The sequence below is a fragment of the Chiloscyllium plagiosum genome, chromosome 39 (assembly GCF_004010195.1).
Source record: "Chiloscyllium plagiosum isolate BGI_BamShark_2017 chromosome 39, ASM401019v2, whole genome shotgun sequence".
Lineage (NCBI taxonomy): Eukaryota > Metazoa > Chordata > Chondrichthyes > Orectolobiformes > Hemiscylliidae > Chiloscyllium > Chiloscyllium plagiosum.
Genome location: NC_057748.1, coordinates 17981098 through 17995766, shown reverse-complemented (window position 1 = coordinate 17995766; position 14669 = coordinate 17981098). Strand labels below are relative to the sequence as shown.

Genomic DNA, 14669 nt, shown 5'->3' with positions numbered 1-14669 from the left:
GAAGAAGGCATTTGATATGCTTGTCTTTATTGGTCAATGCATTGAGTGTAGGAGTTGGGATGTCATGTCGTGGCTATACAGGACATTGGTGAGGCCACTTTTGGAATACAGTGTTTAATTCTGTCTTCTCGCTATATGAAAGAAGCCCAAAACTAGAGGGCATGGGTTTAAGGTGAGAGGGGAAAGATTTTATAAAGGACCTAAGCAGTAATTTTTTCACGCAGAGGTTGGTGTGTGTATGGAATAAACTGTCAGAGGAAGTGGTGGAGGTGCGTACAGTTACAACATTTAAAATGCATCTGGATGGGAAAATGAATACGATGGGTTTAGAGGAATGCGGGGCCAAGTGCTGGCAATTGGGACTATATTAATTTAGGATATCTGGTCAGCATGGATGAAAGGTTTGTTTCTGTGCTGTACATCTCTATGACTCTAAATGCTGGCCTTGCCAGTGACACCCACATCCCCATGGAAGAATATCAAAAGTCATGGTCTCACTGCTAGCTGGAGAGCTGCTTGGGGTTAGAGAGGTTTTCAAGCATGAGAAAAGATGTCAGCAGCTGAAGCAAGGAGAGTGGCCCCTGAGGTTGGCCCTGAGAAATCTCCAATCACTGGGCTGGCTTGGGAGGGCAATGGTTGCTTGGCTTGAACTTTCTGGAAAAGTAAGATCATTGCCAAGGTAAAAAATACTTTTTGTTATTCTTTGCAAAGCGTAACCTCACTGTTTTGAGAATTATTTTGTGTCAGTAATTGCAGTGGGTGGGGGCGGAGTCAGAATGTTGCTGGGTCCAATTTCAGCCAGCGTGGGGGCAACCTTGTGCAACTGCTGGCTATCACCTCACCCTCCTTTGATTTTTGATTTATAGGTTGAGACCCACCTATTATTTGTTTTTTTTTCCATTTTTGACACACTAGCAACAAGGATGACCTCAAAGAATGTGCATTAAACTGTGCAAGATTTGGCTGTTGCCACAAGACCATTACCTTCTCCAACTGCAACCTACTTCATGTTAGCAGCAAACCTTGCTCTCTCATGTTACACTCCACACAGCATCCCAAAACTGTGAGACTGGACTGAGGAATCGGCGTAGGGTAAAGCCCAAGGACTGAGGAGCCAAGGAAAGAAGCAAGTGAGAGCCCACAGGCTGGAGTCAGGAGAATACAAAGGGGACAGATAGCACCACAGTCAGAAAAAGGAAAGAGAAGGAGCAAATTGCGGAGCTGGAAGGAACAGCATGAGGAACTCAAATGTTTAGAATAGACGGGCGTAAGCCACATGCAGACCCCAAAATGGTTTAACAAGTGAGAGCGACACAATGGCTCAGTCATTAGTACAGCACCAGAGACCCGTGTTCGATTCCCTCGAGCGACTGTCTGTGTGGAGGTTGTACATTCTTCCTACATCTGTGTGGGTTCCCTCCAAGTTCTCTGGTTTCCTCCCATAATCCAAAGGTGTGCAGGTTAGGTGGATGGGCCATTGGAAATTCAGGAATTGGGTAGGGGGGTGGGTCTGGGTGAGATGCTCTTCGGAGGGTCAGTGTGGACTTGATGGGCCAAATGGCTTACTTCCACTCTGGAGGGATTCTGTGATAAGATGGTTAATTGTAAAGTCTTAAGTAGGCCAGGAGAGAGGGGAATTGGAAGAGGCTTCATACAGAGAAACTTTGATCCTATGCCAGTGGAGTAACTGCATCTTGCAGCCGGTAAATATACTGACCATAGTTGCACTGTATAAATTGTTAGAGAAGGCAGACCAATTTTTCCTTTCTCAAAATTTAAGGTTTTGCATATGTTAGGTGTATAAATGGAGCCTACCCATTTCAGCCATGACATACTATACTCATGTCTGTAATCTGCCTCAATTATTTACCCAACAGTCAAATGTTTTACATACCTTTACCTTAGGGGTCAAGCAGGCAATATGGGATGCCAAGATAGACAGGGGTCTAAGACACACCTATATTGCGTTGGACACTGATGATGTTTCAAAATGGCCTCTGCCCACACTAAAGGTGGTTTATTTATGGAGGGGGAGAGGACTTAGCTTGAACCAACCCAATCTAAACCAGTCAAACACAACTGGCTTCAACCTGATAGGAATGTGCTGTCAGACAGATGACCCCACCATTAAGTCGAAAACCAATTTATCATTAACCAAACCCACATTTGAAGAGAAATAAAAGTAAAGTCACGAGAGTTCTAGCAGACCATAGGGCTGCTGTCTCAGAGACGACTATTGGTGATTTAACCTGAGGGTCACCACATAATCAGGCAAGGGGAGAAAAGTTGGAAGGAGAGTCCTTCGTGGTAACCTCGGTTGGTGTGGGAAGAAAACACATTCAAAGAGAACCCATTTGGCCTCAACCAAAGCCTATAATCCAACAAGGTTGGGGGAAGGCAGCGACATGGTGATGGTATTGCCAGTAGTCTTCTAATCCAAAGGCCCAGACCAGTGCTTTAGAGGAAACTGGGCTCACCACAATCTAAATTCAATTAATAAACTTGGAACCTAAAGCTGGAGTCAATAATGATGACCATTATGACTAAATGTTCTTGTGAAAACTCACCTGGTTCACAAATGTCTTTTTCCCATCCTTACCTGCTGTGGCCTACAGAAGCTCCACTGACAGCAAGTGGGTGACCCTCAGAATGGTCAGTTCAAGGGTTATTGATAGAATCCCTACAATATGGAAGCAGACCATTCGACCCACCAAGTCCACAATGATCCTCCAAAGAGCATCTAACCCAGACCCATTTCCCTACCCTATCCCTGAATTTCCCATAGCCAATCCAACTAACCTCCACATCTTCAGACTGGGAGGAAACCAGAGCAAACCAGCACAGATCCATGGAGAGCATGCAAATCCACACAGGCAGTCTACCAAGGCTGAAATCAAACCCGGGTACCTAGCACTGAGATGCTGCAGTGCTAACCCCCCACTGAGCCACCATGCTGCCCCAGTTGAGAATAAGAAACAAAGGCTGGCCATGACAGCGACTCCCATGTCCCATCGGAACAAAAAAACGAAAACAAGACCGAACTCTGCCACCGGGGAAAACCCAACGTGATCCAATCTAATGCTAGATTGAATGGAATCCATTCCAATCTATTCCAAAGCAACTTTATTATCGTGAAGCACTCAGATCTAACCCAACCCAACCCACAACAGGCAGATCACAAATGTCAGTTGGGATGTTTAGCTGAGTAGCTACAAGGGCACAATGGTCACGGTTTATATCTGTCAGAATTTTGGGTCAAGCATCCTATTGAACAGAAAAGGGAATATTTACCTTCCCTCACACAGAGGCTGAAGGGTCAATTGATGTTTGCTGTACTCAATAAAATGGAAGCCAATATTAAGCCTTGTGCTGGTGATATAACTCTGTCTTCCAGTCGTGTCACTTCTCAACCTGACTATAGAAATGAGAATTGCCTCAATTGTCAACCTTTCATTTCAAACAAGCTCAGGCCTCCTGAACAACACACAAACTCACAAGAATGACACACACAAACTCATTAGATGTTCAGCCACTAATATACAGAGGGCATTAGAGTATTGAGTGTGCGTTTCTTTTTTACAGAGCAATAAAATATTCCATTTGGAGATAAAAACGTAACATATTCTCAAGGAACCACAATTTCAAAAGCTTGGAGGGGATGAGAATGACTAAATGTGTTTTTTAAAAAAAGGTCAGCTTGCCTAGCCCCCCCCACCACCACCAGACTATCCCCAACACCCCCTGTTCAGGTCAGTTTGTCACTGGTTGCATTGTCGGGTCAGCTATAGTGTACTGCAGTTTATTCTTCTTCTGTTTTTTGTGTTGCTGCTTGGCCTTTTTCGGTTTTCTTTTGTCTTGGCCCTTTTTCAGGCTGACTTTCCTCTTTCTGGGAAGGCGGGTTTTGCAGTGTTTAAAAGGGGCATCTTTCACATTCAGCCCTGTGACGTTTTCTGGAAGGCTGCAGATGGCTGTGACCTTTACATTGGTGTTTTCAATCCACCTTTTAAAACAAAAGCATGTTCACTGTTTGAAGTTAACACAGCTCACCCACAAACGGAGTAGGATCTAGAAAAGAATACGTGACTTGCATTTAGATCATAAGTTGTAAAGCATGGAAACAGACTCTTCGGTCTTACTCATCCATGCTGACCAGATATCCTAAATTAATCTAGTCCCACTTGCTGGCATCTGGCCCATATCCCTCTAAACCTTTCCTATTCATGGACCCATCCAGATGCCTTTTAAATGTTGTAATTGCACCAGCCTCCACCACTTCCTTTGGCAGCTCATTCCATACACACACCATCCTCTGCATGAAAAGGTTGCCCCTCAGGTCCCTTTTAAATCTTTCCCCTCTCACATTAAACCAATGCCTTCTAGTTTCACCCTATCCTTGCCCCTCATGATTTTATAAACATCTATAAGGTCTCCCCTCAGCCTCTGATACTCCATGGGGAAAAACCTCAGCATATTCAATCTCTCCCTATAGCTTAAACGCTCCAATCCCGGCAACATCCTTGTAACTCTTTGCTGAACTCTTTCAAGTTTCACAACATGCTTCCTATAGGATGGAGACCACACAGTATTCCAAAAGTGGCCAATGTCCTATATAGCCGCAACATGATCTCCCAACTCCTACACTCAAAGCACTGACCAATAAAGGGAAGAGTACTAAACACCTTCTTCACTATCCTGTCTACCTGAGACTCCACTTTCAAGGAATTATGATCTAGTTCCTTTTTATCACTTCAAGATGCTCCAAAGTGCTCCATAACCAAGGAAGTGTTTTTTGCAGCGTAGGTGCTGTTATAACGTACGAAACATGGTAGCCAACTTATCGACAAGTTCTCGAAATCAGTAATGTGGTCATTACCACAATGTCAGCATTTCAGCTTTGGTTGATGGAAGGATGCCAGGGAGAACACTCCCACTCATCTCTGAATTATATTTAGACCAATTTTCTCCCAGGCTCGAGATCAGGCTCGGCCTCAAAATCTCACCTGTAAGACAACACCTCCAGTGCAGTGGGATTTGAACCCACTGAGCAATGCTGTTGCACTAACATAAAACGTGATTAAATATCCCAAACATCTTTAGAGAAGGGAGGGAATGCAGGAACTGGAATGAATTAGATGATTGATCAGGATTCGGAGATGCCAGTGTTGGACTGGGATGTACAAAGTTAAAAATCACACAACACCAGGTTATAGTCCAACAGGTTTAATTGGAAGCACACTAGCTTTCGGAGCGACGCTCCTTCATCAGGTCATTGCCTGGACTATAACCTGGTGTTGTGTGATTTTTAACTATGATTGATCAGGGTCAACGAAAGCGATTTTGAGGCTTTTAAATAGGGACAGTGTTGTATTCTTCACCATCAGAGAGGCAAATGTAGGAAGATTGAACCAGAGAGCAATATACATTTTGGAATTGAGGAGGTTGTGCAGAACTGTAAAATGGAATTGTGGAATTGCAGAGGCTAAATGGGGCAAGAGTGCAAGGGAACTTGCAACACACGTTCTGTGGGTGATGCGATGGTTCAGTGGACAGCACTGCTGCCTCACAGTACCAGGGACCTGGGTTCAATTCCAGCCTTGGGTGATTGTCAATGTGGAGTTTGCAGATTCTCCCTGTGTCTGTGTGGGTTTGCTCCAGTTTCCTCCCACAGACCAGTGATGTGCAGGTTAGGTGGATTGGCCATGCTAAATTGCCCATAGCATCCAGGAAGTGCAGGCTAGGTGGATCATCCATGGACAATACAGGGGGTGAGTCTGGGTGGGATACTTTTCAGAGGATCTGTGTAGCATCGATGGGCCAAATGGCCTGCTTCCACACTGTAAGGATTCTATGACAATGTAGTTATACAAGAGCAAGGAAGTTATGTTAACCTTGTAAAAAACATTGGCTCCCCCTCAACTGGAGTAGTGTGTCTAGTTCTATTGTTGGAAAAATGTGATAGCTTTAGAGAAACTGCAGAAAAGAATCATGGGAATACTTCAAGAGATGGGGAATCTTCTGTTCTGCAGATAGATTGGAGACGTTTGGGATTGCTGTCCTTGCAGAAAAGAAGGTTGAGAGGATGTTTTATACAGGTATTCAAGATCACAAGGACAGAGTAGATAGGAAGAAAATGTTGCCATTGGTGGAGGGATCAGATTGAAGATAATCGCTAACAAAGCAGTGGCACCCCTGGGAGAAACATTCACGCAGTGGATGGCCAGAATCTGGAATGTGTGCCTGAGACTGTGACGGAGCACAGGTCAATCGAGGTTTTTAAAAGAGGTTTGAATTGTGATCTGAAGATGTCAGGGAGCAGGGAGAAAACAGGGGAATGGCACAAGATGAATTGCTTATTTAGAGAGCGAGCACTGACCCAATGGCTGAATGACCTCTGACTGTGCTGGAACAATTTCCTGTTTGAAATTCTTTGAACTGAACCTGGGGGAACCACAGAGATTGGCAAAGGCAAGAGTGGTAGGTGAACATGACTTCATCTGGATATAGTTTAAAGGGAACGTAACCTGACTTGTTTCATGGTGTTAGCCCAAAGGTCAAAAGTCAACCATGAGAGACTCTGAAACTCACATGCTCGCTTCTCTTTGGCTACTTCTTTGAGAAGTGCTATTTTGTTTTAGAAAAAGCAGTCTTCTTTAGTAAAGAGCTGACCCTGGATGAGGGGGGGGGGGGGGGGGTCCATTCCATAGGTAACCTCAGCCAGCTGCCCATTCTACACCAGTGTATGTTTGCAAGAACAACATCTATCAGCAACTGTCATAAATGAGATGGAGTAAATTCAAATCAAAAGAACTGCGGATGCTGGAAATCAGAAACAAAATCAGAAATTGTTGGAAGAGCTCTGGAGGTCTGGCAGCATCTGCGGAGAGAAATCAGAGATAACACTTTGGATCCAATGATTCTTCTGAAACATTAACTCTACTTTCTCTCCACAGATGCAGCCAGACCTGCTGAGTTCTTCCAGAAATGAAATAAATTCAGCCCAACCAAGATGGCACCTAGTTGGTCTATGAGTCCAACTTGGCCAAAACCCACTGTAGAACCCACCAAATTACATTTTACTTTTCCTGTTGAGTTGTGATGACCAAATAAAGAATATTGAGCAAAATTTCCACTACAAATATGAAGGACATTTCTCAAGATATCATGACAGATTAGGCTCAGAGCTCTATCAGCAGGAGACTTAACCTCCTGAACCCATTATTGATATGATCTCTCTCAGTGAGACTGCCAACTCAATTCACATTAGGACAAATTACCTTCTCTAATATCATCCACCAGAATTCAATTTGGAAAAAGCCCCCAGCCCTTTTCTCCAGGGCCTTAATAACTCACAGAAAGCAGACACTGTCATTCCTCCCAGCCTGCTCTGGCTCCAAGCTCAACAGACAGAGGTGAAAGGCCCATAAACCAATGCTTGGGATGAATCAGTTCCCTTCTCCATGTCTTAGAGCACCTACTGTCCTCCCTTTCCTCTGGGCCTCAATTGCTCCTTGGTTGACACTCCTGGTGCCTCATCCCCAATGAGGCTGACATCAGCTCCTGACTGCCTCCCAACATCCCCACTGGCACACAAGGAGAAGGCTTGCCTCGACTGTGATGCCCCTATAGTCAAAGAGCCACTCATCACTCTTCCATCTGGATTTATCTCCATCTGAAGAGTGACCAGACTAAGAGACAATTTCTCTCCCTCTTTCAATTGCATTGTGGATGATCTTTATTTTAACTTCATAGCCTCAACTTTGCTCCATTGCCTTCAATCCCCTCACCTAATGAAACTCTTATTCACCAGTGTTTGGGCCCCTAGGCGCCACACCTTTGTGAGGGAAAGTGGATTTCACATTAACCACCATCTTTTGTGTGAAAAAATATTTCTTGCCTTCATCCCTGAATGGCCTGCTTTCAGATTAAAGCAGACAAGCAGGAGGCTGGAAGAACACAGCAAGCCAGGCAGCATCAGCAGGTGGAGAAGTCGACGGTTCGGGTGTCTCTTTTAAGGCCTCATGTTTACTTCTCTCCCACAATGGGAAAAACATTCTCTCAGTCAACCCTTCAAATCCTTTAATCAGCTGGAAAAAAACCCCTCAGTTTATGCAGAAAGGGGGCTACTGGTGGTATCAACAAAAATTATTTCAGGCCAGTTTGATGTTTCAATGGAGAGCATGGCCTAATTTAGAAGTTGCTTAAATCTTGGCTGGAATCTGAATGCCTTGACAGCATTTAGTGATACAACCCACAATTGGTAATCACAAGCTTCATACTGATCCTGTTAAAACCAAAAGAACTGCGGATGCTGGAAATCAAAATCAAAAATTGCTTGAAAAACTCAACAAGTCAGGCAGCATCCAGAGTTGTGAGGAAGGGTCACTCGACCCGAAACATTAACTCTGATTTCTCTCCAGAGATGCTGTCAGACCTGCTGAGTTTGTCCTGCAATTCCTGTTAAGAGGTGTTTACCTGCGGAGGTGGAGGAGTGGGCAATCACAGTTCCAAGGATTGTTCGATAGATTGATGGTATGAAGGCTTGTGAACTTCTTCAGATCAGGAATGTTGCTCAGCTTATTATTCTCCAGGTAAAGGCTTTCTAGCCCTGAATGCAATCCATCAAAGGCTCCATCAAAGATCTGTATTGAGAAACCAACAAAGCGAATATTACAAGAACAAGAACAACCTTTATTCTTCCTGGCAGTGCAGGCATTGCTAGCATTTATTGTCCATTCATACAGGTGTCAGGCTTCAACCATCTCCAAGAAGGGAGATCATCTCTCCTGGATATTCAATGGCATTTCCATTGCTAAATCCCCCACTATCAATATGAGGCTGGTTCCCACTGACCAGAAACTGGATTGGACCAGCTATTAGAGGGCTCGACAGGGTCAATACAGAGGTTGTTTCCCTTTGTGGTAGACTCCAGAAACAAAAGGCATAATCTTAAAGTAAGCACTCACCCATTTAAAATAGAGATGAGGAGGAATTGAGGCTATTGAATCCGTGGAATTCTTTACAGAGTGGGCTGTTGAGTCTGGGTCATTAAGGAGACTCAAGGCTGAGATAGACAGATTTTTAATCAGGTAAATTAATCAGTAAAGTAATCAAGGGTTATAGGGAAATGGAGTTGAGGATTATTAGATTAAGCATGAATGGCAGAACAGACTCCATGGGCTGAAAAGCCTACTCCTGCTCCTATTTCTTATGTTAACAGCCAGTAAAACTTGCCAATGACATTACTGATCTGACGCGTCTTGTATACTTCAACAAGGAGCTCCAATACCTTTATTCCCAAGCACTACTGGGTTTCTATGTCTGTTAAACGCCTCTAAAGTGCTAGCTGTGTAAAGGCTGGTATATTCCTGGTCTTAGGGACTCAAAACAACAAATTGAATTCATAAATTGTCTTTGTCATGGGGAAAAGATCAAAAGCTGTTCACAATATGGTGAGCAAACAAAATTTGATACCACGTCAAAAATTAGCTCAGGACAGAGAAGCAACTTGAAGGAGAAGAGAGTTGGGACAGGTTCATGAGGGAATTCCAGGTCTAGGGACTGTATAGGTGTATACTCAGAACAACGATCAGGTACGGTTAATCACAAAGACATCATGGAACAAGTTTAGGAAATTTTGTAGCCGACTCGAAAAGAACGGAAATCAGCATTAGAAATGTATCTCATAGCTGGATCTTACCGTCTCCAATCCCATATCATTCAGCCATAAGTGTTGTAGAGAACCTGCCACTGGCAGGAAGGCGGAGTCACCTATCTGTTTAATTGGATTGTTGGCTAGTTTCAATTCATCCAGATTTGGTGCCCCCATAAGAGCAATGGTGGGAACTGCTGTCAGTTTATTCTCATCTAGAGACAGCTTCTGGAGCCCCATGATGGGCTGCAGAGCCGTGGGAGAAATGGAGGTGAGGTTGTTGCCCGTCAGGTAGAGCCATCTCAGAAAGTCAGCTCCTTCCATGTTTTCATCTGTCAGTTGGGGAATGGGATTGTATTCCAGATGGAGGGCAAACAGGTTGGGTAGCAGCTTGAATGCTCCCTTGGGAACTGATGTTAACTTGTTGTAGTCTAAGTACAAATAAGTCAGGTCTGGTAACCCCTCAAAGATAGTTGGCTGGAGACTCGATATCTCATTACCAGACAGGTAGAGGTAAATAAGCTTCTTTAAGCCACGGAAGGCACCGTCATGGAGGTCGTGAATTCCGCAGTTCTGCATGTGAAGTGAAACCAAAGATTTCAAATCTGAGAACGAGCCTCTGGGCACTGTGTAGAAGTCATTATGGCGCATATCGAGAAGAAGGGCATCTACAGGGAAACCCTTCGGGATCTTGCGGAGACCCTTGCCCTCACAGCTGGAATGTTTTAGGTCATGTTTGCAGTCACAGTGTTCTGGGCACGGGAGCTTGTCTTGGTTATTTTTCTCCGGCTCTCTCTGGGGATTGAGCTCCTCTTCATCTTCATGATCGGAAGGCCGGCTGATACATTTCAGGTCAATTGTCCGCAGTGAATCCAGCCGCTCATCACGGAATACTCCTGGCGCTCCACAGAACACCTCCGCCCTCAGCTTGGTGCGGTTGGAAATCCATTCCCTGAAAGGACTCATCAAACAGTTGCACTGGATTGGATTTCCTGTCAGGTTGATGGTTCTCAAGGCCTCGAGCCCCTCCAGGGGTTGCATGACTTGCAGTTGGTTGTAACGAAGGTCAATCACCACCAGCCCGGGGCTGTGGATAAACGCTGTGTGAGATACCTCCTGAAGGGACATGTTGTCCAAAGTCAGGTGCTTCAATGAAGCCATCCGGACAGACTCGTCGCCAAGGTAGGTCATAGGGTTCTGGCCGAGATCCACTCTGGCCACATTTTTGAGCCTGGACAAGGCTTCTGTTGGCAAGTACTGAAGCTCATTGTCATCCAGACTTAATCTCTTCAGTGTCCAGAGCCCAGCAAAGGCCTCATCTGCAATATTGTTGAGCATGTTGTTTGACAAGCGAAGGTGTTTAATTTGCTGGAGACCCTGAAAGACCAAAGGGGGCAAATAGACCAGGCGATTCCCTTCCAGATTTAAGAGGTTTAGGAAACCCAGCTGGCCAAAAGCACCGGGCCTAATCTCCTCAATCCTGTTATTGTTAATGATGAGTTGTTGAAGGGACATCAGGCCGTCAAAGGTCTCCTGGTAAATGAACTCAATGCTATTGAAGCCTAAATTCAGGGAGATCAGCTGACCAAGTCCCCGGAAGGCACCTTCTGCAAGATGGTGAATCTTGCATTTCTGTAAATTTAAGTGGGTGAGGTAGGGAATTGGAAGAAAAGCTCCAGTTGGAATGGTGTTGATGTTGTTCCCCTTGATATCAAGCTCCTTGGTGGCCTGCAACAGAGATGTAAACACAGCAGGGTGATTTATATTTTTTAGATTAGATTACTTACAGTGTGGAAACAGGCCCTTTGGCCCAATAAGTCCACACCGATCCTCCGAAAAGCAACCCACCCAGACCCATTCCCCTACATTTACCCCTTCACCTAACGCTACGGGCAATTTAGCACAGCCAATTCACCTAAGCTGCACATTTTTGGACTGTGGGAGGAAACCGGAGCACCCGGAGGAAACCCACGCAGACACAGGGAGAATGTTCAAACTCCACACAGACAGTTGCCTGAAGCGGAAATTGAAACCGGGTCTCTGGCGCTGTGAGGCAGCAGTGCTAACCACTTTGCCACCGTGCCGCCCTGCAAAACCACAAGACTGCGATGGCCAGGAATTGAACCCGGGTCAACTGCTTGGAAGGCAGCTATGCTCACCACTATACCACCATCACCCTGCTTTGTGGAAGACATTTTTTTGATTAGATTCCTTCCAGTATGGAAACAGGCCATTTGGCCCAACAAGTCCCCACCGATCCTCTGAAGATTAACCCACCCAGACCCATTTCCCTACCCTATATTTACCCTACCTCATGTACCTAACACTATAGACAATTTAGTATTGCCAATTCACTTGGCCTGCACATCTTTGGATTGTGGGAGGAAACCAGAGCACACGGAGAAAACCCACACAGTCACGGGGAGAATGTACAAACTCCACATAGACAGTCACCCAAGGCTGGAATTGAACCCGGTCCCTGGCGTTGTAGGGCAGCAAAGCTAACCCCGAGCCACCAGGCCACTCACATGCTTCATTTCTCCCAGCCATTGTCCTTACATACTGTCAGTATCTACTAGCCCTTTCCCAGCTGAAAGGATTGACTGGACACACACAGTTGATGCTCTGCAGGATCTTAGAAAGTTGTTCAAAATGGTTGTCCCTCAATCACACCTTCCCTATAAGTAAACATCCATGATGGTGTCTGCCTCATGAAATCTATAGGGAATTTCCCCCCAATGGGACACTGCAGACCCATTCCTGATGAAGGGCTGGTGCCCAAAATGTCGATTTTCCTGCTCCTTGGATGCTGCCTGACCTGATGTGCTTTTCCAGCTCTACACTTTCAACTCCCAGCATTGTAGATCCTGCCAGGTATACCTGCAGGTGAGAGTTCAGCGATTCTCTATCGACTAAAATGGATTATAACTTTTGCACTGATTGTGAGTCCGACTGAGAAAAAGCCCAACACCTTCTGGTTGACCAATGAAAAATAACAGGTCCAGGCTCTGGAAAAACTGCAGAGAAAATACATAGCACTGATGGAAAATGTGAGGAAGAGCTGGGAAGAAAGATGAGGCTAGGAGTGACTATGCACTGTGAAAGTCACCTCCAATGTTTTCAACTACCTGAGCCGTAAGCTCCAATCCTCCGTAAACCTCCCAGACCTCCACTGGCATCTCCTCTTTTAAAACGCTTCCTCAAATCCACTGATAGGACCAAGCTTTCAGTCTGCTGCTCATGAAGCCCTGCAAATGGCTCTGTGTTTTGTCTGGCAGCAACCTGACCAGTGTCTTGGGATGTTTTGTAAGTGAAGGGCACTATGCAAATGCAAGTTAATAGCCTTGACATCAACCCCGAGCCCCAGGAGAATCTTGTCCAGGATCGCTGCACCTGGTGAAGCTAAGTTAAAAAAGGTGCGACTGCCTTTGACGCAAATGTATATATGCGACAGACAGAAAACACAAGGAGGGGAAGTCCCAAGCCAGCAACACGTCTGAAAGTCACTCGCCTGTGGTATCCTGTCCTATTTGTAGCTGAACCATCTGGGCACAGATCAGTCTCAGCTGTTACTCACATACCCACAGGAACCCAATCAAAGGTCATCTATACCTCAGAGGATAAACAGGGAGATATGAAAGTGGGTGCTTGTTCCTCTCAAAGTTTCCAAACTTTGGAAACTCAGACAGGATGTGGATGTCACAGGCATGGCCACTTTGGTCACCCTATCCCTAACTACCCTTGAACTGAGTGACTTGCGAGGCCATTTCAGAGGGCAGTTCACTGTTAACCACATTGCTGTGGGCCTGGAGTCACATGTACTTCAGACCCTAGGGGGTACTAGAGCAATTCAGAAGCTGGGAATCCTGCAGCATGCAACTCATCTCCTCACTCCCTCAAATCCCATCCATTATCTACAAGGCACAAGCCAGGAGTGTGATGGAGTACTGCCCATTTGCCTGGACGGGTGCAGCTCCAATACTCAAGAAGCTTGACACCATCCAGGACAAAGCATCCTGCTTTATTGGTACCTCATCCATAAACATCCACTCCCTCCACCACCGACACTCAGTAGCAGCAGTGTGTACCATGTTCAAGAGACAATGCATAAATTCACCAAGGTTCCTTAAACAGCACAGCAGGTCATGCAGCATCTGGGAAGGGCTTTTAGACAATAGACAATAGGTGCAGGAGTAGGCCATTCTGCCCTTCGAGCCTGCACCACCATTCAATATGATCATGGCTGATCATCCTTAATCAGTATCCTGTTCCTGTCTTATCTCCATAACCCTTGATTCCACTATCCTTGAGAGCTCTATCCAACTCTTTCTTAAATGAATCCAGAGACTGGACCTCCACTGCCCTCTGGGGCAGAGCATTCCACACAGCCACCACTCTCTGGGTGAAGAAGTTTCTCCTCATCTCTGTCCTAAATGGTCTACCCCGTATTTTTAAGCTGTGTCCTCTGGTTCCGCACTCACCCATCAGCGGAAACATTTTTCCTGCCGCCAGAGCGTCCAATCCTTTAATAATCTTATATGTCTCAATCAAATCCCCTCTCAGTCTTCTAAACTCAAGGGTATACAAGCCCAGTCGCTCCAGTCTTTCAGTGTAAGGTAATCCCGCCATTCCAGGAATTGACCTCGTGAACCTACGCTGCACTCCCTGAATAGCCAAAATGTCTTTCCTCAAATTTGGAGACCAGAACTGCACACAGTACTCCAAGTGTGGTCTCACCAGGGCCCTGTACAGCTGCAGAAGAACCTCTTTGCTTCTATACTCAATCCCTCTTGTTATGAAGGCCAGCATGCTATTAGCCTTCTTCACTACCTGCTGTACCTGCATGCTTACCTTCATTGACTGGTGTACAAGAACACCCAGATCTCTTTGTACTGCCCCTTTACCTAAATTGATTCCATTTAGATAGTAATCTGCCTTCCTGTTCTTGCTACCAAAGTGGATAACCATACATTTATCCACATTAAACTGCATCTGCCATGCATCTGACCACTCACCTAAC

The 14669-nt window shown here is 45.4% G+C and overlaps 1 protein-coding gene and 1 non-coding gene across 2 annotated transcripts in view; both read right to left on the bottom strand.

Moving 5' to 3' along the window:
• Positions 1 to 3253: 3253 nt before the first annotated feature.
• Positions 3254 to 14669, bottom strand: part of chadlb (chondroadherin-like b) — a 37949-nt gene continuing 26533 nt past the window's right edge. Inside the window, exons 3-5 of the mRNA XM_043679901.1 lie at positions 9698 to 11377; positions 8473 to 8639; positions 3254 to 4000 (exon numbers count right to left, since the gene is read on the bottom strand). Coding sequence (XP_043535836.1) covers positions 3751 to 4000; positions 8473 to 8639; positions 9698 to 11377 — 2097 coding nt within the window. The 3' untranslated portion in view covers positions 3254 to 3750. The remainder of the gene's footprint in view (positions 4001 to 8472; positions 8640 to 9697; positions 11378 to 14669) is intronic.
• trnag-ucc lies at positions 11754 to 11825 on the bottom strand. Its single transcript has one exon. It is a non-coding gene; the product is annotated as a tRNA-Gly (tRNA).